Source organism: Oryctolagus cuniculus, chromosome 19 (assembly GCF_964237555.1).
Source record: "Oryctolagus cuniculus chromosome 19, mOryCun1.1, whole genome shotgun sequence".
NCBI classification, from domain to species: domain Eukaryota; kingdom Metazoa; phylum Chordata; class Mammalia; order Lagomorpha; family Leporidae; genus Oryctolagus; species Oryctolagus cuniculus.
In genome coordinates, this window is record NC_091450.1 from 15037470 (window position 1) to 15062710 (window position 25241).

The 25241-nt window shown below is 50.6% G+C and overlaps 1 protein-coding gene across 1 annotated transcript in view; it reads right to left on the reverse strand.

The window, feature by feature from the left end:
• Positions 1-1631: 1631 nt before the first annotated feature.
• CACNG3 (calcium voltage-gated channel auxiliary subunit gamma 3) overlaps positions 1632-25241 on the reverse strand; it is a 99306-nt gene continuing 75696 nt past the window's right edge. Inside the window, exons 2-4 of the mRNA XM_002711827.5 lie at positions 13679-13762; positions 8955-9095; positions 1632-2753 (exon numbers count right to left, since the gene is read on the reverse strand). Of these exons, the coding sequence (XP_002711873.1) occupies positions 2245-2753; positions 8955-9095; positions 13679-13762 (734 nt within the window). The 3' untranslated portion in view covers positions 1632-2244. The remainder of the gene's footprint in view (positions 2754-8954; positions 9096-13678; positions 13763-25241) is intronic.

Genomic DNA, 25241 nt, shown 5'->3' on the forward strand with positions numbered 1-25241 from the left:
CTGTGGTTGTTTTGAGGATTAAATGAGATCCTGTGATATATGCCGTATTTGCATGCAATGGCTCTTTTGTGTTGAAAGGAACTAATTGATCATAATACGCACTTCGTGATAAAATTCACCATTAGTGTGAGTGTGGTAAGTCACTAGTTTCTCAGGACTTCTGTTTCATAAAATCTGTTCATAACATCTGAGCAGGGCCGGGCATTGTGGTACAGCTGGTGCCAGTTCAAGTCCAGGCGGCTCCACTTTCCATCCAGCTCCCTGCTGACGCACCTGGGAAAGCAGCAGAAGACAGCCCAAGTGCTTGGACCCCTGCCACCCAGATGGAGTTCCAGGCTCTTGGCTTCTGCTTGGCCCAACCCCAGCTATTGTGGCCATTTGGGCAGTGAACCGACAGGTAGAAGCTCTCTCTCTCCCTCTTTCTGTCGCTCCCTCTCTCTGTGTAACTCTGCTTTTCAAATAAATAAATGAATCTTAAAAGATAAAATAGGGGCTGGTGCTGTGGCACAGCGGATTAAAGCCCTGGCCTGAAGTGCCGGCATCCCATATGGGCGCCAGATCAAGTCCCAGCTGCTCCACTTCCAATCCAGCTCTCTGCTGTGGCCTGGGAAAGCAGTAGAAGATGGCCCAAGTCCTTGGGCCCTTGTACCTGCGTGGGAGACCTGGAAGAAGCTCCTGGCTCCTGGCTTCGGATTGGCCTAGCCATTTGGGGAGTGAACCAGTGGATGGAAGACCTCTCCCTCTCTTTCTCTGTCTCTACATCTCTCTGTAACTCTGCCTTTCAAATAAATAAAATAAATCTTAAAAAAAAAAAAGATAAAATAAAACCTGAGCGAGTCACACGATGTCTCTTGCTTCAGTTGCCTCTCTGGGAAATGAAGATGGTGGCAAGATCTAGTTCATGGTTGCTCAGGAGTCAGGGAGGTACCATGTGTGGCACAGAGTTAGGTAAAGATGAGCTCTTGAGACCCTGCCCCTGCCTCCCGCAGCGGCTGGAGTCCTCAGGAGGGAAGCTCTTTGGAACTGTGCAGTGCTGGGGATATGCCAGAAACACCCCGGGGCAGGCACTGCGGGCACAGGTGCATATTTCTCACGCTCATACTAACAAATATCCGTGAGTTGTTCCACTCGCTCCTTGCAGGGCCCACAGAGGGGTGCCAAATGCATCTACTCCCTGCCCCTGTGGAACTGCTCCCACTGGGCGATCCTCTACCTGCACCAGTGCTTGCCATGGACTGGACTCTGCACCTCCTCCCTCAGCTGCCTGAGGGGAAGCCCTAACCCCCAGTGTGTGTGTGTGGTGGGGGGGTGGTTGGAGGTGGGGCTTTTGGGGATGGTTCCAGGGTCGGGTGAGGTTAGAAGCCGAGACTGAGGATATGAGCTTGCCTGGGGGACCCGCCCAAGCTCCCACAGCTCCTGCGTGCCAGAACTTCGGTGTGGAACACCCACCCTGGCAGCCTCCCGGGGCTCCAGTGGAGGACCAGAGGGACCCTGACATTCCTGGGGGTCCGGGCGGCTCCCTCCTGGAGGCTGGAGCCCAGATGAGCCAAGTTCGGCTTCCAAGACAGACAAGAGCCGGGTCCGTGGGCGGGGCAGGGGGAAGCACCCAGAAGACACAAAGCACCCCCAGGTCGGTTGGTTACAACAAGGCAGAACCTTTAATAACATAAGTGCTTATTACATTAGCTGCTTCGGGGGCTCTGACATCTTTGATTTCTGGTCATGTTTGTCTAACATGGAAAGGTGAACGCCTCCCTCAGGGCCTCCTGGGCGGTTGGTTTCCTGAGGATTTGTGGGAGTGGACGATGAGGACAGCTATGCACGCACCTGATGGGGATTCAGAAATCCCCCTCGCCCCCAACCCGGCCGCCGACCCATGCCTCGGAGTAGGGTCCTCTCCCAGGGAGGGGGGAATGCGGAGGTCCTCCCGGCACAGAAGGAAGAGGTGGGGGGCGGGGGGGACATGTGGCACAGTTACACAGAGAGAGGGGGTCGACACGAAGGGCTGGGTCCGAGGAGTGAGAGAGGCATGGAGGGGCCAGGACCTGGAGGGCCAGGGGCCCAGGCGGGCGAGGGCTGAGTCCATTTGGTTTCATTCTTTGCAAAAAAAAATTAATACCATCACGAGGACCATGCCATGCAACCTCAGCGACATCTCTGCGCACGCACGCACGCACGCGCGCGCGTGCGCGCCTCCCGAGGCAGGACGGGGCGTGGGGCAGAGGTCAGAGGTCAGAGGTCAGTTCAGACGGGCGTGGTGCGCCTGTTGGGATTGTTGTGCAGCGACTCTTTGAACTCTTTGGGCGTGGAGTTGTGGAACTGTAGAAAAGCGTGGTCCCGGTCGGAGTTGAGGAGGGTCCCCATGGTGATCTTGGAGGGGTCCCGGGAGAGGGTGAACATGGATATGTCGGTGGAGGGGATGGTGTGGAAACCTTTGCTAATGGGGGACAGATCTCGCGAGCGGGGCTCCGTGGAGCGGGAACTTGACCGCCGCCGGAATCTGTACCTGTAAGGCGGGAGGCGGGCGAAGGTGGATTTCTTCAGGAGCTCCGAGTGGGACTTGGCGCGGAGCTGCTGATGTTTCTCTATGTAGATGTGCACGGCGACCACGCCCACGATCTCCGCGATGATGAAGGAGAAGGCTCCGAAGTAAAAGGACCAGCCGTAGGAGTAGCTTTTCTTGGAGTCGCGCTGCCCGGGGTCTCCGGCGTTGGCCGATATATACACTATGATGCCGATGATGTTGCTTAACCCTAAGAGGAGGGAATTAAAAAAAAAAAAAAAAAGACACCTGTTTTATCAATCCCGGAGGTAACTGGCAGGTTACTGAATACGAGGGGCTTCCAAAAGTTTTTGGAAAATGACATTGTCCTTGTATTGAGAGGAAAATATAGGGGAGGAGAAGGGACGCTGGCTGGGAAACCCCACGGCTGAGGTCTCGCTCTGGGGAAGCAAAGATGCTGATGCCGGGACCCAGGTGCCTGGCATTCAGCTAACGCCGGCGCCCTGACAGCGAGTGTGGAGGAGCTCCCAAATCATTTATCTCCCCTTAGAAGCGCTCCGTCCCATCAACACCTAATCTTTGGCATTAATGCACGAGGAAGTGAAAATGAATGAGATTCAGGTCCTCGCGCTTGAATTCATTATCATTAGTGGGAGAGATTGACACGGGAATGCAATTACGGCAACATACAGTAAGGGATCTACCCGAGACACAGTGAGATGGCCCAGGAGCAAAGGCAGAGAGAAAGGCTGAGCTCCTCGCTTTGAAGACGGGCTTGACACTCAGGCTGGATCTGAAATTGGCTGAGAGTGAGCCTGTTGACTTCACTGTGAGAAAAGCAACTGAGAAGTTTCCTAGGGTTCTAGCTTGGGCTACTGGGAGGCTGGTGGCTTCTTGAGCTAAGACAAGAGACAGCAGAGAGCCCGGGTTTAAGGACAAGGGGAGCGCTGGTACACAGAGACTCCAAGTGGAGCTGTCTAGTGGAAAATGGAGTTAAAATATTTTGATTTGGGTGCAGAAAAAAATGTGAAAACCATGCCTACGAGGGCTCTTGGGAATGTTCATGAAAAAGCTATGCATAGATTTCGAAGTCTTTGGCCGTCTTGGTTTGAACCACACTTAATTCCTCAAACCCATGCAGATGTTTAAACCCCAGAGTCTTACACCAGTGGTTAACAGATTAAGGTTAGTGGGTCAAGGCTGCAGACTGGATCCAATAGTCACATCTGGGAGGTGGGTCTAGTGGGAAGTCATAGGGGATCGTTCTCAAGAGAGGGTTGGTGACAAACTTGCTCCCCCGTCACCCTCTGCTCCCTGTGTCGCCCTCTGCTCCCTATGTCGCCCTCTGCTTCCTGCTTTGCCATGGGAGCCTTCCTCTGTGTGTGTTCTGCCACCCAGCATCCACAGGTAAGAGCGTACACCTGATCTTGGACTGTGACCGTCCTAGCTGCAAGCTGAAATACACCTTCTCTCCTAAGTAGCGTCTCTCAGGTGTCTTAGAGAAACGGGAGGCTAACACACACACCAACATAGACTTGTCTTGTCCTCTGATTTTCCAGGAGCTTGTTGAAGAACCCTCATCCATGGGTCCAGAGCTGCATTTTGGAGCACTCGTGAACCCAAGAGGAAGGGGCAGTAGCTTACCTAGGCTTTTTAATCTGTGCAGAATCAGTTAATGGTCTGCATGAGCCACCGTGTGGGCATCAGGAATTGGGAACGTCATGCTGTTCTCCCCACTAGACAAGGCCTAAAGAATCAGTTCCCCACCCACTCAGCCCGGTAGAGAAGAATTGATTCCCTAGGGAGCAGGAAGACCACTCCTGCACCCAAACGTGGGAGCCCTGGATGAAGCTCCCAGCCCCAGCTGTTAAGGCCATTTGGAGGGTAAACCAGTGGATGGAAGATCTCTCTGTCTGTCTGTCTCTGTAACTCTTTCTTTCAAATAAATAAATAAATCATTTTTTAAAAATCAAGTCCTCCTTCTAGTTCCTGAACATTCTATATTCCTTCTGGGTGTCTCCCAGATCTCCCCAGAATCAAACAACTAAAGGTTTAAAAGCATGTCATAGCGTAATAGTTTGAATGTGACTGCTGGTCATCCTTTAGGGGAGATTTGGCCCTCCCAGGGCAGGGCCAGGGTCTGCATCTGTCTCCTCTTGACTGTACCCGGCCCAGGCAATCAGCAGGCAGGCAGCAGGTTCTCGCCACGGAGCTGTTTCTTCCTATGGGGGCTGACACATCCCGCTCTGTGTCAGGCTGCAAGAAACCACAGGATGAAAAACGGCTCCTCTTCCTGGAGTGTCAATTTGGCTTGAAGATTAGTAGGGAAGACACATTCTTTTATATTAAAATGAACATGGATATAATAAGAAGGAGAAATCAGAATTCACATGAATTTTTAAGTTAAACGAGAGGCAGACTTCCAAGATGTTTCGGCTCACGGAAGGAGGCTGCTGGTGATGCCGCCCCCCCCCCAACTCCCAGGAGCCATGTTGTCTCCTGCTCTGCCAGCAGGGAAATTTTGCTGGGAAAATTTGAGAAACCTGAAAAGGAGGTTTTGATGGGGGAGGAGGTGGGAAAGGTTCAAAGAGAGGCTCCGCCGCCAGTCTAGGCTGAAGGATACAGGGAGTGAAATGAGGTGCCTATTATCTGCTCTGTGCCAGGCACGGCGCAATGTCTTTATAGAAAGCGCCATCTCAGTTAACTGCAGCAAACAGGCCGGCTTTTCAAAACGTGGCTCCCCTTTCTCAGTTGGGCGAACTGAGACACATGAGGAACTTCCCACGTTGGCTCAACTAGGAAATGGTCAGTCGAATTCGAACCCAGGACTCTTAGGTGCGGTGGATCTAGGTTTCAGTAGCAACGAGATGTGAGTGAATAATTACTTTGTCTCATCCACTGGCGTCTCAGCACTATGCTCCCCGAGGGCAGGGGCTACACTTGTCTTGTTTATTGCTATGGCTGCAGCTCCTAGCCCAGAGCCTGACTCATAGCAAGAGCACAGTGCATGGTTTGTTCAATGAGGGAATGACGGTGTTGGCATGAGGATTCAATGGTGCAATGTACAGGAAAGCAGCTATTGCCTATTTATCACACCCTTTAGGTTCTTTAGTATACCAACTCATCGAATCCTCTTAAGAGACTCAAGAAGTAGAGCTGTTATCTCCCCCATTTTACAGATGGGAAGACCAAGGCAGTTGGAGTCAAGAATTCATAACAAGCAGCTTGGTTTCTTAGCTCTTGAGTTTCATAGCTCTTGGTTTCATGCTCTTGGGCACTGTGTACAGGGCCTGGCCCACAGCAGGTGCTCAACAAGGAGTTGGTGGTGGCGTGCCTGAAACCACAAAGCTGATTATAGCCGAGCCAAAAGGCGCCTTGGAGAGTGATGAATTTCTCGTTCTACAGGAGGAAAAACTGAGACTGTCAGGATTTGTTAGGGAGGTTAATGGAGGGGTCCCGGATAAGACCCCCGCCTTCTGCCTCACCTCTGAGTTTTCTCTTCTGTCTCACCTCCTTTCTAGTTCCCATGTGTCTAATCCACCCGCTCCCGTCCCTCACAGCACCCCTCTCCAGAACAAAGCTGCTGGTGACATGCTCTTCTCTAACTAGCCCCTCGGGGGACAAAATAATGATCTCCTTTTGTTCCTAGAAATCTGTCACATCAGCACAACAGTGGGACAGATCCTCTGGGCCAGCCAGAGCCGAGGATGGGGCCACTGGTGACGGAGACGCACTCACGCTTCAAAGCCGCACGGGTCCCTGATGTTGCCAGCTGTTAACATCTGGCCACACAGAGCACGGGCAGGGGGCACCGCCCTCAGGCTGACCACCTGCCTCCCGAGCTGCATGGTGGCTTCCTCCCTGCTCTGTTGCCTGCTCAGAGACCCGGATGCAGTGTCACTTCCTCGTTTCACAGAAGGGGAAGGAACTTCAGCCACAGTCTCGGAGGGGCCAGGGCTTTGGGCTGCAGCCTTGGGGTCTGTGCTGTGGTTACTTTAAAAATAACATAGTGTTTTCCTCTATTCAGTCTCCTTCCAACAACCCTACGAAGTTGGTATTGCTATTATCTTCCATGTTATAGTTGGTTGATGAAACCAACTTGTTGGGAGTCGGTAACATTTCCCAAGGCCCCAGAGGCGGAGTCAGGGCTCAAATCCAGAAAGGCAAGCCCTGTTACTGATCCCTAAACCCTCTCCTCCATTGTCCCCCCCCCCCCCCCATGAACTAGCCTGTCATTACAGCAGGCCCCTGCCCACCTGCTCGGTTTTGCTGCTGAGGGCAACCTGGTCTGAAAACATTACATGGAAAATTCCAGAAAGAAGCAATCCATACGTTTTAGATGACTTTCGTGAGAGGATATTCTTGTCATTGCTCTGCTTGATTATTCCTGCTTGTTGTTAATTTCTTGCTACCCCTAATTTATACATTAAACTTTATCATAGGTTTGTCCCAAAGAAAATGTTTCAAAATGTCTGTTGCAAATGGAATGGAAAGATAAATTCATTTTGGTGCAAAAATGTTTTGCAATCCATGCGTATGAAGAGTCTTCCAAAAGTTCATGAAAGATTGTGTATTATGAGAAAAACTGTTTGGATTTTAGGTCTTTTTTTTTTTTGTACCCAAGCATCTTATAATTCCATTTTCCTAAAAAATTAAAATGCATTCATTTATTCACTTATTCATTCAAAAGGTAGAGACAGGCAAAGGACTCTCATCCACAGGTTAACACCCTCTACCCTGGCAAATGCCCACAACAGCACCATTCAAGGCTTGAAGCCAGCAGCAGGGAACTCAACCCAGGTCTCCCACGTGGGTGGTGGGGACTCAACTACTTAAGCCATCACCTGCAGCTCCCGGGACGCACATTAGCAGGGAGCTGGAACCCAGGCACTAGGATTGGAGACTCAGACATCCCAAGGGGCCTCTTAACTGCTAGGCCAAACACCCACCCCTCCACGAACTTCCTGAAGAAAACTAGCATCAATAGGGCTCCGTACTGTCTGCACTGCAGGCATCCACAGAGAGCAGGGTCTTGGAAGGGCTCATCCCCAGGTGAGGGGCGACAGCTGTCTGGTGCAAAAGCTGAAAACTGTCACCCGAGTCGAGGCCAAGTCTCCCCCAACCCTGCCTGCTTCATTGCTGCGCCGTGGCATTCCATCCACAGGGCACTGATCTTCCTGGAGAGGGGCGGAGCGGAAAGAGATGTGGAAGAGATGAAAGGAAGCTCAGAGACCCAGAGGAGGGAGAGGAAGACGGAGACCGCAGGAGGGATGGAGATGAAAGGGTGAGAGAGGAGGCAGAGCCCAGGGCCCTTTTTCCTGAAGACCTTGTCTCCTCTTGTCTGCTCGTGTCAACTATGAAGTCCTCCCGGAGAGCTTGGGAGGCTGCTGGTCCTCTCGGGGCGCTGGGCCTCTTTGTGCACGCGAAAAACCCTGCATAATAGCCAAGTGGCAAGCATGCATCTCCAGGGGCCAGAGGAGTCCTTTCAAACAATGAGGGGGCGGGGCCTGACCTAGTAGTTAAACTGCCTGTTGGGACGCCAGCATTGTATATCAGCTGGAGTTCGTGGGTTCGAGTCCCAGTTCCCAGCTTCCGCTTAATGCCCACTCTGGGAGGCAGCAGGGGATGGGTCAGGTGGTTGAATCCCTGCCACCCATGTAGGAGACCTGGACTGAGTTTCTGGGAACTGACTTTGGCCCCTAGCCCAGGCTCGTTGTGGGCATTTGGGGCATGGACCGGCAGAGAGGGACTTTCTCTCTTTCTTTGTGGCTTTTTATTTTATTATTATTTTGAAGGTTTATTCATCTATTTGAAAGGCAGAGTTATAAGAGAGGGGGAGAGAGAGAGGACAGAGAGAGATCTTCCATTCGCTGGTTCACTCCCCAAATGGCCGTAATGGCTGGAGCTGGGTCAAGCTGAAACCAGGAGCCAGAAACTCCATCTGGGTCTCCCACATGGGTGGCAGGGGCCCAAGCACTTGGGCCATCTTCTGCTACTTTCCCAGGCGCATTAGCAGGGAGCTGGTTCAGAAGTGGAACAGCCAGGAATTGAACCATATGGGATGCCAGCATCATGAGTTGGGGCTTAACCTCCTGCACCACAATGCTGGCCTCTCTCTCTCTTTCTTAAATAAATCAATATTAAAAAGCAGAACAATCCAAATGCATCTCTCCATTATACAAACCACCTGTGCTCACTCTCCTCTCGTGTGTATTCTCTCATTAATCCACTTCTCTCTCCCCCGACCCTGCCGCCCTCTCTCCTCCTTGTCTTACCTTCACCCAACCCTTAGCTAGACCTGAACATTTTTGATTCTAACAATTCTTATCTTCAGCACAACTTGAATTTTGCAACCAGGAGGGAACCCTGGATAGCTCTGCTCTGGCCACGCCGTGGCTTTGGCTTCCATTTGGTGTCTGTGAAACGCTCCAGGCTGGAGTCAGACACTCACCTGCAGAGACAAAAAAGATGCCGGCGCTCAGAATGACGTTGTGTCTGCTGCGGTGGAACTCGCTGGCCGCCACGCAGAGCCCGCCGAAGAACAGCAGCGTGACGCTGAGGATGGGGAAGACGCTGGAGGCCCTCACGGCCCCTGTGGAGAGAAGGAGAGAAGCTTCCGCCTGCACCCAGCCAGCCCTCAGGCCACCCGCCCTGGCGTGGGTGTTGCCCGGGGGGCAGGCAGAGCCCAAGTCGGAGAACTGAGCCTCGTCTATGCTGAGCCCATGGTAGTTGTTTGGAGCCCTGTGCTCAGAAGCCCGCCTGGCCTTGACCCTCTGCAGTCACGCTCTTAAGAATCTTGACCACTTGCCTTTGAATTTGTGTGTTGCTCATTGATGCCTGGTGCAGCAATGGGGACCTGGAGCCTAGAGTCCTGTGGGACCGCACTATCACCAAGGCAGGGGGCAGGGGAGCAGTAGGGCTGCAATGATCCGGGGCCCCAGATTGCCTAGAACCCCGTGCTGGCTGACCTGAGGCGCCCACCTGCGAGGAGTCAGATTCAGGATGCACGAATGCACTTCAAAATGTGCAAAAATGGGCTTACAAGATGAGTTTATTGTGATGCAAGACACTTATTTTGAGTCCATGCATAGTTTTTTTTTTTTTCATAATATACATCTTGTGTGAAGTCTTTGAAGACCTCTCACACTGTACATTTTGAAGGCGAAGTCAGCATTTGCTGATGGACCAGCCGTGGGCTGTGAGGAAGAGGAGACAGAAGTGACAGCCGTGCTGGGTCTTAGACGCTGAGTGAGTGATTGATGGTGCCTTCAGGGGAGGCAGGGGTGGAGCAGGAGCTCCTTCCGGTCCTGGGAGGCTCCCAGCTTAGTCCACAGTACTCAGTGTAGGCTTCCGCCTGCACAGTCACGGGGAGTTTTTCTGGCTGATTGAAATCCAGCCGTTCCTGTTTGCCGCTGCACGGCTGTGCTCAGCTCCAAGTGCAAAACTCTGCAATGCTGTGTTTGCTTGCTCGTTTGTTTATTCAGGTGTTGGGGAGGGGTCGCTGGCCACCTAGACTTCCTGGGGCCCACGCATAATCCCAGGGGAGCGGGCACTGGGGTTCTGAGTGTGGGTGTAGTATGTTTTCAGGGGATTTATCTCCACGTATGGCCTGGGGGTTTCCATTTGACCCCACAAACATCAGGGGTGAGTTTGTCCCTGGTGGTCTAAAGCATGCATCTGGAACTTCTGAACCCACCTTGAAAGTGATCATTTGCGTTGTGTATCGACAGAAGTGCTCAAATCGTCAGCGCAATGAGTTTAATTGATTACAACAGCACACCTTTTTCTTTTGTTTTCTTTTAAGAAATTTCACAGGATGATTACCCTCTGAAATATGCCCAAAGGAAACAATCTGAACCTTTGAAGTTGCTGATCTGCTTTGCTCATGGAAGTGTGGATCTGAATGTGGCAACACGAGATATGTAAATGTGGCTGCTTCCCACGCACTCTAGTGAGCATTTGGGGAACCCAATGGTGGCTAGATCCCACTGTTTCCTCCACAAGGAGGAGATGAGCAGACTTTATGAACTCGGGCCCCTGTGGTGACATTGGTGGCTTATAAGAAGAGGAAGCGGGTCCCAGGCCAGCAGGTTTGCTCTGTCTCATCACGTGACACCCTCCACCATGTGCTGTTGCAGCCAGAGGGCCCTCACCAGAAGCTGGGCAGGTGCCACGCCATGCTGTTGGATTTCCCAGTGTCTAGAACCCCATAAGCCAAATAAACTTTATTCTTTCTAAATTATCCAGTGTCCGGTTTTCTGTTAAAGCATCAGAAACCAGACTCAGACACGTGGATTTAAGCGGCGGCCTACGCAAAGCACATGCAAGCAGAGGAGACAGAAGAAAAAGATGCAGAATCCCAGTCCCACCAGGGTTCTGGGTCATGACTGGAATTGGCAGCTTACACTCGGCTAGGGGCAGGAGACCCTTGTGAGAACGTGACCTTGGCCCCATGTGGCTGGGTCAAGAATTCCAAAATCCCTTGCAAAAAATCTCTGTGCACATGAGGGTCCTTCCTGCAACCCAGCCTGATCCTGTGGCTATGGGGGAAGTGTAGGTGGGTCATGGGGCGAGGGTGAGGAGAGAGGATGGGTCAGAAGGCCTCATCTTTCTGGGGAGTGGGGAGAGAAAAGTAGTTTACTGGAAAAGCAATTCAGCTTTGCAATGAATATAAAACCAGTTTTGCAGGTTGTGGACTGGAAGTCCCAGTTCTGTGCAGTCTCCAATGGGGCAAACATCACAATGCTTCATCAAAGTAGGAAAGGAAAGCAAAGATAAACTCTGGGCACCCTGGTAAGGCCCTGCCGGTCATGGCTTCCAAGTTATCTGTGTCCTTCTGCAAGGTTTGGTCCAGCTACATCTCTAGGGCTGGCTTCTAATTTCTTTGTCCTACTGGTGGGAGGAGCTTGAACCAATTCTACTGGCTAAATAAGGACCAAAAAGCGATAAATGGTATAAACTGTTCTAAAAATGGCCTTCCACTGGCTTTGTGTCGTAATGGGTAAAGCGGTTTTCTGTGACTCCAGCATCTGATATGGGTGCTGGTTTGTGTCCTGGCTGCTCCACTTCTGATCCAGCTCCCTGCTAATGAGCCTGGGAAAACAGCAGAAGAGGGCCCAAGTGCTTGGGCTCCTGAACCACCTGGGAGACCTGGAAGAAGCTCCTGGCTCCTGGCTTTGGCTTGGCTCAGTCCTGGCTGTTGTGGCCATTTGGGGGAGTGAATCAGCAGATGAAAGCTCTCTCTCTATCTCCACCTCTCTCTCTCTGACTTTCAACATAAACAAATAACTCTTAAAAAAAAAAAAAACTAAACTAAAGGTGGCCTTTCACAGTGACACCCGTGTCATTTCTATTGCTATGTGAGTAAAGGATCCTTAAAGACCCACAACCATCTGCTGAGGGGCAGGCATATGTAAAGCTAGAAATGATTTTAATTTGGGGCCAGCGCTATGGTGTAGCTGGTAAAGCTGCCACCTGCAGTGCCGGCATCCCATATGGGTGCCCATTCATGTCCCAGCTGCTCCACTTCCGATCCAGCTCTCTGCTATGGCCTGGGAAAGCAGTAGAAGATGGTCCAAGTGCTTGGGCCTCTGCACCCTCGTGGGAGACCCAGAAGAAGCTCCTGGCTCCTGGTTTCAGATTGGTCCAGCTATGGCCATTGCAGCCATTTGGGGAGTGAACCAGCAGATGGAAGACCTCTCTTTCTCTCTCTGCCTCTGCTTCTCTGTAACTCTGCCTTTCAAATAGATAAATAAATCTTCAAAAAAAAAAAAGTGCCTTTGTGTTCTTTAAATTTTAAAAACATTTTAATTTTAATTAAAATTAATTCTTTAAATTTTAAAAACATTTTAATTTTAAAAACATTCTTCATGAACTATGCATTACAAACCTAATCCTAATAAGACAATTATTTATAATTGCAATTTTAAAATCCACCTTAAATTTAACACTCCTGAACAGTAAGTTAGCGAATGCTTTAGAATGCTCCTTTTAAGTGCACACATATTTTTGTTGAAAAAACATTTTTAAAACCCAAATCAAGATCTCTCTGGGGCTGGACTCATGTAAGGCCTGTGTCTGCAGCTGAACTTGGCTACTGTTAATCTGGTGCAACACACAGAAGCCAACCCATGACCACGTGCTGGGCTCGGGGCGAAGGGTAACGTGCTTTAACTTATTTAATTTTTATGACCTTGTCAGATGGATGACACTACAATCTCCATTTCAGAGCAGATAAAAAAAGAAAGGGGGGAGGGAGGGTTAAAGCAACTTTGCCCCAGTGGCTCCAACTCAGCAAGCTGGGAGTCAAACCAGGGTCACAGCCAAGGTCTACCGGATACAAGAGTCCTTAGCTCAAAGTCACTACACTCAGCTGGCTCCCATGTGCAGCTGGGACAGCCCATGTCACATGCAGGCTACATCGACCTTGGAAAAACGCTATGAGACACCAGCCCTGTCCCAGTAGGACTGAGAGGGAAGCGAACTCAAAGGAGAGGTGAACTTGGGTCATTAGCACCTCACCCATTAGCACTTGCCCATTAGCACCTCGAATCAACCCTCTGGGAAAGGTGAAAGCTTTTATTTGGGTTGAAGAACATTCTTTAGGTTTTTTCCTAAGTGGATGAAAAAGAATCTTTCAGTGTTGACTCACCTATCTCTCCCCTTCCCCCTTTTTTTTGTTGACAGGCAGAGTTAGACAGTGAGAGAGAGAGAGAGGCAGAGAGAAAGGTCTTCCTTCCGTTGGTTCACCCCTCAAATGGTCGTTAAGGCCAGCGCGCTGCGCCGATCTGAAGCCAGGAGCCAGGTGCCTCCTCCTGGTCTCCCATGCGGGTGCAGGGCCCAAGCACTTGGGCCATCCTCCACTGCCTTCCTGGGCCACAGCAGAGAGCTGGACTGGAAGAGGAGCAACCGGGACAGAACCAGCACCCCAACTGGGACTAGAACCCCAGGTACCAGTGCCGCAGGTGGAGGATTGGCCTAGTGAGCCAGGGTGCCGGCCTCCCCTTTCTATTTCATTGAAACCGAAGTGACTGGGCTATCAGAACCCTCTGGAAGTCTCTGTCTCAGCTCCACTTAGGGCTGGAGACAGAGGAGCCTCAGGCTCAGAGGCAACTAGGTGGTGGCCGGGGAGCCCTCCCTTCATCCCAGGGGACACTGGGGAAGCAGAGAACTTACGCAGGAGGTACTCAGCCGTATCCTGTTCGTAGTCAGCATCTTCAGGAAAGTGATCAATTTTCTTGCACACGCCTCGGAAAGCCCCTGCGGAAACAAACAGGATCCTGAACCAGGGCTGGAGACGGAGCCCTTGGGAGAAAGCTGGGTCCTCACCCACCCTGGTTGTTAGGGACCGCACGTAGGCTGGCCCAACAGCATCTTTCTTTAGGCACACACACACAAAAAGACAAAAGACTGGAGTCTTTGCATGATGTTGCATGAGGACTGTCTTGTCTCCCTAACTAATGCAGGGGAAAGGAGGTGAGTCTAAGCATATAAATCGATCCCCCCACTTTACAGATAAAGAAACTGAGTTCTGTTTGCACTCACGCAGGTGAGTAGTAGAGCCAGAATTCCAATCAGGATCCAAAGCCAGGCATGCCAGAATCCTCCGCTCTCCCCAACTGCACTCTGACCTCAGGATCTGTCCTTCTCTCCCCTCACCTAGGATCCCAGGTCCACCTGCCCTGGCTGGGTGGCTCATCCCTTTGGGAGCCATGAAGTTGCCCAATGCTGTATCCTAGAGATACCAGGAGCAATTTGCTGCTTTTCCATTTTTCAGGATGAAGGGCGCTTAACTGTTGGCGGATGTTTGATCATCGTGGTAGGTGTTTGTTAACCAGCCAATTAACCAGTCTCTGGGGCAGCTCATGGCTCTGTCAGTTATTATAAATGACAAACGGCTTTCACGGCTTCTCACCACCACACAGCATGCAGTTGGCATTCCTGGCCCCATGCCCGTGTGCAAAGACAGCACGTAGGTGAGGGATGGCGTGGTGTGGCACAGAATGGACGCGGTTCAGAAATCACACAGGCTGGGCTTGCATTTCAGAACAATGATTGTAAGAATGAGCTAAGGACAGACAGGAGTGTGAGATAATTTTTGTTAAGCTGTGGGTACATCATCATAACGGCTGCCACTCAACTACGCGATGGTCCAGGCACAGAGCAGATACCTGTATTCCTTATCCCGTTTACTCTTGCTTGCCACTTACTCCTTTTTTTTTTTTTTTTCTTTTACAGGCAGAGTGGACAGTGAGAGAGAGAGACAGAAAGAAAGGTCTTCCTTTTGCCATTGGTTCACCCTCCAATGGCCGCCGCGGCCGGCGTGCTGCGGCCAGCGAACCGCACTGATCCAAAGGCAGGAGCCAGGTGCTTCTCCTGGTCTCCCATGGGGTGCAGGGCCCAAGTACTTGGGCTGTCCTCCACTGCACTCCCAGGCCATAGCAGAGAGCTGGCCTGGAAGAGGGGCAACCAGGAAAGAATCCGGCGCCCTGACCGGGACTAGAACCCGGTGTGCTGGCGCCGCAAGGCGGAGGATTAGCCTAGTGAGCCGCGGCGCGGGCTGCCACTTACTCTTAATAGAGGCTATTGATATTGACATTTGATGATCAGACAAAGGAGGACCACAGAGGAGAGGAAGGTGCCACAGCCGGTAGTGGTGAGATTGATATTTGAGTCCAGGTTTCCAAAGACTGTGGTTTCACCGTAGTGCTATGAGTACCAGCTGTTATTCCTGTAGTCACCATTGTTATGGCTATTAGGATGTTATAATAACAAGAGTACCATGACTTTAATCTCTACTAGGTCCCAATCAAGAGATATTTCAGAACAAGTGTGGAATATCGCCTTGGTTCTGATTGTTGGCTCACCAGGCCATGAAGGGGTCCAGGAGTGACGGCTCCAGTTCTGGGAAGAAAGATCCATCATCCCACCCCTGAGGTTGGAAAAAGGCCTTCATTGTTCTTGGTCAAATTTCAGAGTTTCATTCACACAGTCCTGTTGCTGCTGACAGGATAATAAATCACAACAGGGCAGGCGTTTGGTGCAGCAATTAAGACACTGCCCGAGATGCCCACGTCTCATATCAGAATGCCTGGCTTCCAGCCCCAGCTCAGCTCCTGATGCCAACTTCCGGCTAATGCACACCCTGGGGGGTGAAGGCCACCCACGTGGGAGACCCGGATTGAGTTTGGGCTCCTGGCTTTGGTCTGACCCAGCCAAGGCTATTGTGGACAGCTGGGGAGTGAAGCAGCAGATCTCTCTCTGTCTCTATTTCTCTGCCTTCCACATAATAATAATAATAATAGTAATAATAATAATAAACCAGAAACAACCATAAGGAACTAATCTGTTGAACACTTACTATATCCCAGTGCCATTCGGAGTATTATAGGTGTTTTATCCTCTTCAGCTCTCCAAACAGCCTTAGGAGGCCTATTTTACAGACAAGGAAACTGAGGCTTAGCTAAGTAAGTGATGTTAGTTAAAGACCTAGCTGGTAACAGAGGCTTAGAGCGGTGGTCTGGCTGACACCAAAGCCAAAGTTCCTAACCACTATCATGAATTGCATCCTCTTTACCAAGTTTTAGAGTTGCAAGCAGTATTCTCTCCTAGGTAGCTTTATGATAATTTTGTGGCCTATGCCCTGCTGTTGATGGTGGCAATGAGACAGACTGTGGGGAGCAACTCGGACTAGACTAAGTTACTGGAATTAAGACTTATTCTATGCATCTGCTCTCCCACAATATGGCGCTGAGAAGGGAGTAACAGCTTCTACACAGCTGCCTCACACCAACTTGACAAGCTGCAGGAGCTGCTCCTGATTGGAGGAGAGCAGCGTGCTCGGCGTGTGGGTAGCAGAGTTGGGATTGGTGGAAGAGGACTATAAAGGAGGAGAGAGACAACATGCACCAGGAACATCTGGATAACATCTGAGCAGCCCCCGAGAGAGCCGGCCGGCGGTGTGCCGCTCCCCTGCGGAAGTGGGGAAAGTGGCAGGGGGAACCGCCCTTCCACGGAGGTGGAAGGGTCGGTAGCCAACCTGGGAAGGACCAGCAGCAAACCCGGGAAGGGCCGAGCAGACAAAAGAACAGCGCAGGGTCCTGTGTCGTTCCTCCGCGAAGAGGGGGTGCGACAACAGACCAGTTATTTTCCTATCAACTTTGTGTTTTCTATGCTGTATCGTGGGGGTCAGTGGGTAGGGCACGGGTAGCAGCAGTGGTACAGGCTCCCTGCTAGCTGTTTTCCATATCCCACGAAAGGATTCCTGGGAAGAAGAGGCTGTGGTGGAGACAGGGTGTGAAGCTCCTAAAATGGCCTGGTCAGAATTAGGAAGTGCCCGCCCACCTGCATCTTCTCATGAAATGGGTTTAAGACGGCTTCCAGCTACAACTTAGAATGAGCACACATCAGTAGCTCTTGGAGAAATTCACTTTTGGAGGTGGGGATGGAGGAGGCAGAAAGAAAGAGAGAGAAAGAAACTCCTATCAACTGGGTTCACCCCTAAATGCCCAAAATAGCTGGTGCCGAGCCAGCTGATGCTGGGAGCCAGGAACTTAGTCCAGCTCTCCCACCCGGGTGGTGGGAACCCAATTAGCTGGGCCATTGCTGCTGCCTTCCAGGGTCTGCATTAGCAGGGAGCTGGAACCAGGAGCCAGAGCCTGGAATGGAATCCAGGACCTCCTATGTGGGGTGTTGGTATCTTAATTACTCAGCTAAACACCTGCTCTTAGTCATCAGTTTCTAACGGTCAAAAGCAGCCCAACAGCTGAGAATATTCTTGTATATTTAGATGGGGAAAAAAAACGCACACTACTTCATGACATGTAAAAAACATACAGAATTCAAATTTTGGTGTCTGTAAATAAAATTGTATTGACGCACAACCACGCCCGCCTAGTTTCAGTGGTGGCTTTCCTAACACTAAGGCAGGGTTGTGCATCTGTGGCTGAGATAGCAAAGCTGAAGATATTTAGTCTCTGGCCCTTTAAGAAAAATGTCACTGAGCCCTGGTCTGATGAGTTCTGTCCTGTGAAGGGAAAAGAGCGAAAGGTTGAGCAGTATCTGGGCCTTCCTGGGATAAAGGACATAACCTAGGTCGCAGCTTCGGAAGTAGATATGAGGGGTGTTCACAAAGCCCTTGGGCAACACGTGTTGTGAAATTAGCTATGCATGGTGTGGATTTCAACTTGTTTTGCACCAAAACAAACTTCTCTTTTGACTCCAAATGCACGAAGCTTTTGAAGTCCCATCATCAGGGTGGGCTTCTTGAGTGGACTTGTTTTGTTCCATGGTTTTGTTTGCTGGCTTGAATGTTTTTAATCGGCAATATTTTATTTATTTATTTATTTTTTTGACAGGCAGAGTGGACAGTGAGAGAGAGAGACAGACAGAGAAAGGTCTTCCTTTACCGTTGGTTCACCCTCCAATGGCTGCTGCGGCCGGCGCACTGCGCCAATCCGAAGCCAGGAGCCAGGTGCTTCTCCTGGTCTCCCATGCAGGTGCAGGGCCCAAGCACTTGGGCCATCCTCCACTGCACTCCTGGACCACAGCAGAGAGCTGGCCTGGAAGAGGGGCAACCGGGACAGAATCCGGTGCCCCGACCGGGACTAGAACCCGGTGTGCCAGCGCCGCAGGCGGAGGATTAGTCTAGTGAGCCGCGGCGCCAGCCGTCAATATTTTATTTTATTAATAATATAATTCCATAACATATTATAAAATATCATAAAATAATATTATTAACTATAAGATACAATATTATATATTATAATAATAAATTGGTTATTGCTGGTTAAAAAAGTTAAATATGCTGTTGAAGTTTAGCATTCACAGTCATTGCATTTAAATTTAATTTGCAATGGCTCTTAAAAAATGGGGGGCTCTGGCCTCCCACGTTTGTTTGCGCCAAGAAGCCCTCTCTTCTTCCACTTGGGCACGTGTTCCCCAGTTGGCCACCGTCCCCACCTGGTCCTGTGGTACCTGCCTGACCCTGTAGATATTAGGGTTTGCAAATAGGGTTTACTAAGAGCCTGGTCTTTTGCATCACACTTGGGTCTGAGTCTGGACTCCATCACTCCCTGGAGGTGTTATCTGCTGTGCATCACCTCTCCCAGTCGCAGTGTCTTCTACAGAATGCAGATAAGCACAGTAGCTCCAAGGACTTGTCAAGAGAATGAATCGAGGCAGTGAGAGTATTCCAATGCCAGTCGCCGCACTCAGCCCTCTGCACAGAAATCTTTTAATCAGGCTGTGACGTAACGCGCTTAGCGCTGTTCTCAGCGTTTAGTTAAGAACTCAATAAATGACAGTCATTGCTACCACTGGTATGGGTAGCTATTTTAGGATCAGAAGAGACACATTGGCTACATGGTGAGGTTTTAAAAAGCAATAGGAAAGGAAAAAGAATCAAGAATTCCCCTGAGGAAGACACCACACTGAAAATGAAACTCTGGCACCCCAAGTCATACACCCATCCCAAAGTGAACTTGGCCATTCATATAAGTAACATATTGCTAGCTCCCAGAAATAACCACTGCGTAGCATTTCTGTATATTCCCTTCCAGGCTTTTTTTTTTTCCCCACCCCGTGCTTTCACACAAAAATGATTTTGCAAAATTGGGATCACGCTGTTCTTACTTACATTTTCTTAAGAGTATTTTCCCATATCAGTAAATCTAAGAAAAATCGGATGGGGTTGGATTTGCCTGTGAGCAGCAGAGAATGGAACCAAATACACCGATGGTGAGGATGATGTCAGGAGGCCAGGACAAGCGGAGACCAGGGATGAAGCCAGCCAGCAAGAGGCCCGAGTGTGGCTGATATGAGCCTAGGGGTGAGGGGTGATGGGAACCCAGCAGGGTATGTGTGAGACTTGGGCTGTGAGAGTTAACAGACAGGCAAAGAGGTTTGCAATGGAAGAGAGAACTTAGGAGAGCTATCTAGAGGTGATGAAGTGTGAGAGTGCTTTGAAAACTTAGTGGAAAATGGATTTAAAGGATACGTTTATATTCGTGCAAAAAAATCCTTGAAATCTGTGCGTTGATTTTTCATCAAATAGTTCATGGCAAATGCATCTTCTGAAAACGCTATGCACTCGTTTTCACAGGTTTTTGCACCAAAACATACTTATCTTTAAAAAATATTTAATTTGGAAAGGCAAAGCGATAGACGGAAAGAGAGGGAGTTCCCATCAGCCCCTAAGTGCCTCTCACAGCAGGGGGTGGGCCAGGTGGACGCTGCGAGCTGGGAACCGGGAACCCAATGTGGGTCTTCACATGAGCGGCAGGTGTGCAAGTACTTGGGCCATCACCTGCTACCTCCCAGGAAGCCGGAGTCAAGGGCAGAGCCGGAACTAGAGCCCAGGCACCCCAATATGGGATGTGAGAATCCCAAGCAGTGTCTTTAACCACTACACCAAACACCCACTCCTAAATACTTGTCATGTAATTCTATCTTCCACGAACTTTCTGGAGTGCTCCCATGGAACCATGGAGACTACATCCTCATTCTGGGCGGAGGAGATGGTCCCTCTGTTTCGTCTCTGTCCATGATGATGGAGCACTTCCTGAACAGGAGGAAGTGGTAACAGCTGATGCTCCTTCGTAAAGGCCAAACCTTTGGGATATTCCAACGAAAAGCAAAAGTGCAGAAGAGGGGCCAGCGCCGTGGCGCAGTAGGTTGATCCTCCACCCGTGGTACCAGCATCCCATATGGGCGCCGGTCCTAGTCCCAGCTGCCTTTCTTCCAATCCAGCTCTCTGCTATGGCCTGGGAAAGCAGTGGAAGATCACCCAAGTCCTTGGGCCCCGGCACCCATGTAGGAGACTGGGAAGAAGCTCCTGGCTCCTGGCTTCTGATCAACGCAGCTCCGGTCGTTGCGGCCATCTGGGGAGTGAACCAATGGAAGGAAGACCTTTCTCTCTCTCTCTCTCCCCCTCTCACTGTCTGTAATGCTACCTCTCAAATAAATAAATAAATAAAATATTTTTAAAAAATGCGGAAGAATGGACCGGCACCGTGGCTCAATAGGCTAATCCTCCACCTTGCGGGGCTGGCACACCAGGTTCTAGTCTCAGTCGGGGCGCCGGATTCTGTCCCAGTTGCCCCTCTTCCAGGCCAGCTCTCTGCTGTGGCCCGGGAGTGCAGTGGAGGATGGCCCAAGTCCTTGGGCCCTGCACCCCATGGGAGACCAGGATAAGCACCTGGCTCCTGGCTTCGGATCAGCGCAGTGCGCCGGCCACGGCGGCCATTGGAGGGTGAACCAAGGCAAAAGGAAGACCTTTCTCTCTGTCTCTCTCTCTCTCACTGTCCACTCTGCCTGTCAAAAAAAAAAATGCAGAAGAATGGCCACCATTACCTCTGTTACCATGGTTCTATGAGTTGTAGCCCATGAAGGAATCAAATAAAATTGAGTTACAAGCAATGGAAAAAAAATAGGAGAAAATCATCATTTTTTCCCCAGGATGATAGAATTAGTGTAGTAGGCTGAAGGCAAGTTACTGGAGAGAAATATTAGGATGGATGAAAGATCTCAGTCAGGTGGCTTCTCACTAGATAACAAAGCATACTACAAAGCTGCGATAGTTAGCCATTGTGGTGCTGGCATTTAAAGACAACACTTATTAGTATATTGTTCAGTGCAGCCAAATAACACACAGACAATAAGAAGCAATCTGCTATCCCAGACTCGGATCATCCTTGTTCAACTAACACAATGGGGATACCTGGCTGGAGATTCCAAATAGAACACCAGGAATTCAAAGTACAAGTTCTGGCTGGTGCCGTGGCTCACTAGGCTAATCCTCTGCCTTGAGGCGCCGGCACACCGGGTTCTAGTCCCGGTCGGGGCGCCGGATTCTGTCCCGGTTGCCCCTCTTCCAGGCCAGCTCTCTGCTGTGGCCAGGGAGTGCAGTGGAGGATGGCCCAAGTCCTTGGGCCCTGCACCCCATGGGAGACCAGGAGAGGCACCTGGCTCCTGCCTTCGGATCAGCGCAGTGCGCTGGCCGCAGTGCGCCAGCCATGGCGGCCATTGGAGGGTGAACCAACGGCAAAGGAAGACCTTTCTCTCTGTCTCTCTCTCTCACTGTCCACTCTGCCTGTCAAAAAAAAAAAAAAAAAAAACACAACAACAACAAAGTACAAGTTCTTTCCTCACCGCTAAATACTCCCCTTTTTGGTAACTCACTAGAATGACTCTTGTTAGTCATAAATGGAGGGAAATCCCATCTAAGTTGGAGTTTAAGTCAGAGGTTAATTAGAGGGGCAGGCGTTTGGCGTAGCAGTTTAAGACCCCAACTTGGGACACCTGCTTCCCATGTAGGAGAGCCTGGGTTTCAGTCCCAGCTCCATGTCTGATTTCACCTTCCTGTTAGTGCACACCTTGGAGGCAGCAGGTTATGGCCCAAGTGCTTGGGTCCCTGCCACTTATGTGGGAGACCTGCATTAAGGTCTGGGCTCCTGGTTTTGACCTGACCCAGCCCTGGCTGTTGTGGGCATCTGAGAAGTAAACCAGTAGATAGAAGATCGGCCTGCCTCTCTCTCTCTCTCTCAAAAATAAATAAATAAATACTTTTAGAAATAAGTTAATCAGAGGGAGGGAGGTGTGTTTCTCCAAGCCAAGGGAATAGCATGTGTGATGAGGGGAGAGGCGCCAGGCAAAACTCCTTTGAGAATTCAAAGTGGTTTGGGGCATCAGAAGGGCCCATGGTAGTTTGTCTGCAGCCCAGATCCAGCAGGTGCAGGTGGGAGATGGGAGACTGGGATGGAGACTGGGCTGCGGTAGGCGTGAGAACAGGGCTGCGGAGATCAGCTCTCCACCCTAGGGCCAAGAAAGAGAAGATTCTGGTCTTCAGAATGTGACTTCTCCCTGAGAAGAGAGACTACAGACTGGTAAATAAATAGGTGAGGAAAAGAAAGAGGCTGGGGGCGGGGGTGGCCGACTGCCTTGGGTGGGGACACTGCTGGGGAACTCTCAATAGGGTGGTGGGGGGTAAGATTTGAATTCATGTTTGAAAGAAGAGGAGCAGCTGCCGTTACATGAAAAGCCAGAGAAAAGACTTCCCAGGAAGAGGGAAGTTCAAGTGCGAAAGTTCTGATATGAGAATGAGGTTTTTTTTTTTTTTGAACAAATGCTTTACTAAATAAAGACATTCACAATGGAAAGCGAGGTTTGTCTCTGGGGACATGGGCTGTCTCCTGCACCGGGCCTTAGTGCCATTTCACCAGAAGCAGCCTCAGTGACGTGATTTTTCTGAGTCCGTTCAAGACTGCGATGAGAAGGGAAAGATGTTTAGCAAGTGCACTTGCAGCCGGAAATCCAACTGCCTCTGGTCCAGGGCCAGACAGAGCTTTCCTGGGGGGGGGGGGGGGGGGGGGCATTTGAAGATAGTTTTGCATTTAGTGTTTTTGGCCTGAAGCCAAGAAATATTGAACCCAGAGCAGAGAGAGGCCTACAGAAGTGAGACTGTCATTCAAGGCCCATGGTTTCCAGGTTTTTAGTCTTAGAAGGGCAGCCCCATTGGAAGGGAGGGTGTATTTCTGTAGGATGTCCCATCGGCTGGGGAGAACAGCGTAGGGACAGAGCCTCTCCTTGGCCCTGCAGAGAGAAGTCCCTGTGTCCATCATCCTGATGGTGGCGGGAGTCTCCCCAAGCTAACACAGGACATGACTTCTGAGCAGGCCCTGGACAGCAACCTTGTGCTCAGAGTTGGGGTGGGCCATCACTCAGCTTCAGCACCCAGAGCCTGGGCCATCCCAGAAACAGGGACAACCAGACACCCAGAGCTTGGCACCCACCTCGGCCACAAACCCAGCCAGGGCAACCAAATCCCACAGCCCCAGAGCCCAGCCAAGGGCTGACTAGAAACCAGCGCTCTGGTCCAGCAATGTCATCCTTTTGTTAGAAGCCTGTTGTGATGGCGTTGCCGTGAGATACCGGGAAAGAAGAGAAAATCCATTCCCTGAGAACTTGGGGTGAGAAAAAGCAACCCCAGACTGTAGGAGTGTTTGAGTCCTTGGTGTCATCGCCCATCTTTGTTATCTGATACCTTCAAGCAGAGATATTCAAAGTCGGTTCACACTGGGGTCATCTCAGGGAGGAGGAGAGGATTGAAAAATACCTAGGTGGGCTTCTTTCCCCCAGACACTCTTAGTCTGGGAGACTTGATTTTTCAGAGCACTCCCCGCCCCCCGCCAAGTGATTCTAAGTGTGCAGTTAAAGTTGAGGACCCCAACGCTCAGGCGAGTTCTCTTAAACACAGGGACAACTAGGGGCTGGCATTTGGCCAACAGTTGAGAGTCCCTGGTCAGGACACCTGTTTAGTGTCCCATATTGCAATGCCTGGTTCAGCCTCTGGCTCTCAACTACCAGCCTCCTAGTGGTGCAGAACCTTGGGAGGTACTGCTGATGGATGGCTCAAGGAATTGAGTCTCTGCCACCCACGTGGGAGCCCTGGACTGAATTCCTGAATTGATCCTAGCCCAGCCCCAGTCAATGCAGGGGGGCTCTCTCTGTCTCTCAAATAAATGCATGAATCAGTATTAACAAGGGACTAGTATTTCCCAGGAAACCATGAGGTCCAAAGGTGTGTTTCCAACTTTAACTTGCCTATGAAGTGACCACTGATGGAAGCATCTTGACTTGGTCTGGTTGCACACTCTGCTGATGTTGTTGATAAGTGCTGGCATCCCATATGGGCGCCGGTTCTAGTCCTGGCTGCTCCACTTCTGATCCAGCTCTCTGCCATGGCATAGGATAGCAGTAGAAGGTGGTCCAAGCCCTTGGGCCCCTGCACCCATGTGAGAGACCTGGAGGAAGCTCCTGGCTCCTGGCTTCGGATTGGCACAGCTCCGCCCATTGCGGCCAATTGGGGAGTGAACCAGCGGAGGGAAGACCTCTCTCTCTCTCTCTCTCTCTGCCTCTCCTTTCTCTGTGTAACTCTGACTTTCAAATAAATAAATTAAAAAAAAAAAATACAGCATAGTTCCCCTCTTCTCTAAAAAAAAAAAAAAAAAAGGATCCTGTCCCAGTCAACCTGGAATCCTTCACTTTCCCAACAGGATCACAGGATTTGACTTTCACAGCAGAATGACAAAGTGGGTCATTTTTGAAAAAAAAAAAAAAAAAGTGAATACATCATCAGTTCTCCCCAGGGCTTCTGCTAATCCTTTGATATCCAAATCATGGGGCGTGTCAATCATCCCATCGGTCCTGTCAATCTTCGCTTCTTCCATTGTTAGCTGGTGTCCCTCCGGCAGGCTCTCGTTTCTTTAGTGCGTGTTGGCCCATCATCACGTTGTGCCTCTTATTTGCATTGTATGGTCACACGCTGACAAGAACTGACAAGCACACAGAAGCAGGCAAAGCGCGGGGTGACAGAGTGCTCAGTGCGGTGTGTGTGTGTGTGTGTGTGTGATGGAGTAGAGAGAGAGAGAGAGAGAGAGAGAAAGAAGTCCGGTGGTGGATGCATGCTCCTGTTAGGACAGAGCTGCCCTGCCTGTCCACCGAGCCTCTCCTGCGCAGGGAGATGGATAATGAATTCGCGGATAATGAGCCTGCTGAACTAAGCGTGGCCTCTGAGCAAGACGAGATGCGGGGTTCGGCAACAAGAGGCTCATAACGGAGAATGAGTTAATGAGAAATAAACATCTGATGCCACGGGACGGCTGCTGGCGCACACCCCGCTCCATTCCTTTGTTCCACAGCTGTGTAGCCTACGTTGCGTGAAGCACTTGGAGTTTGTCAG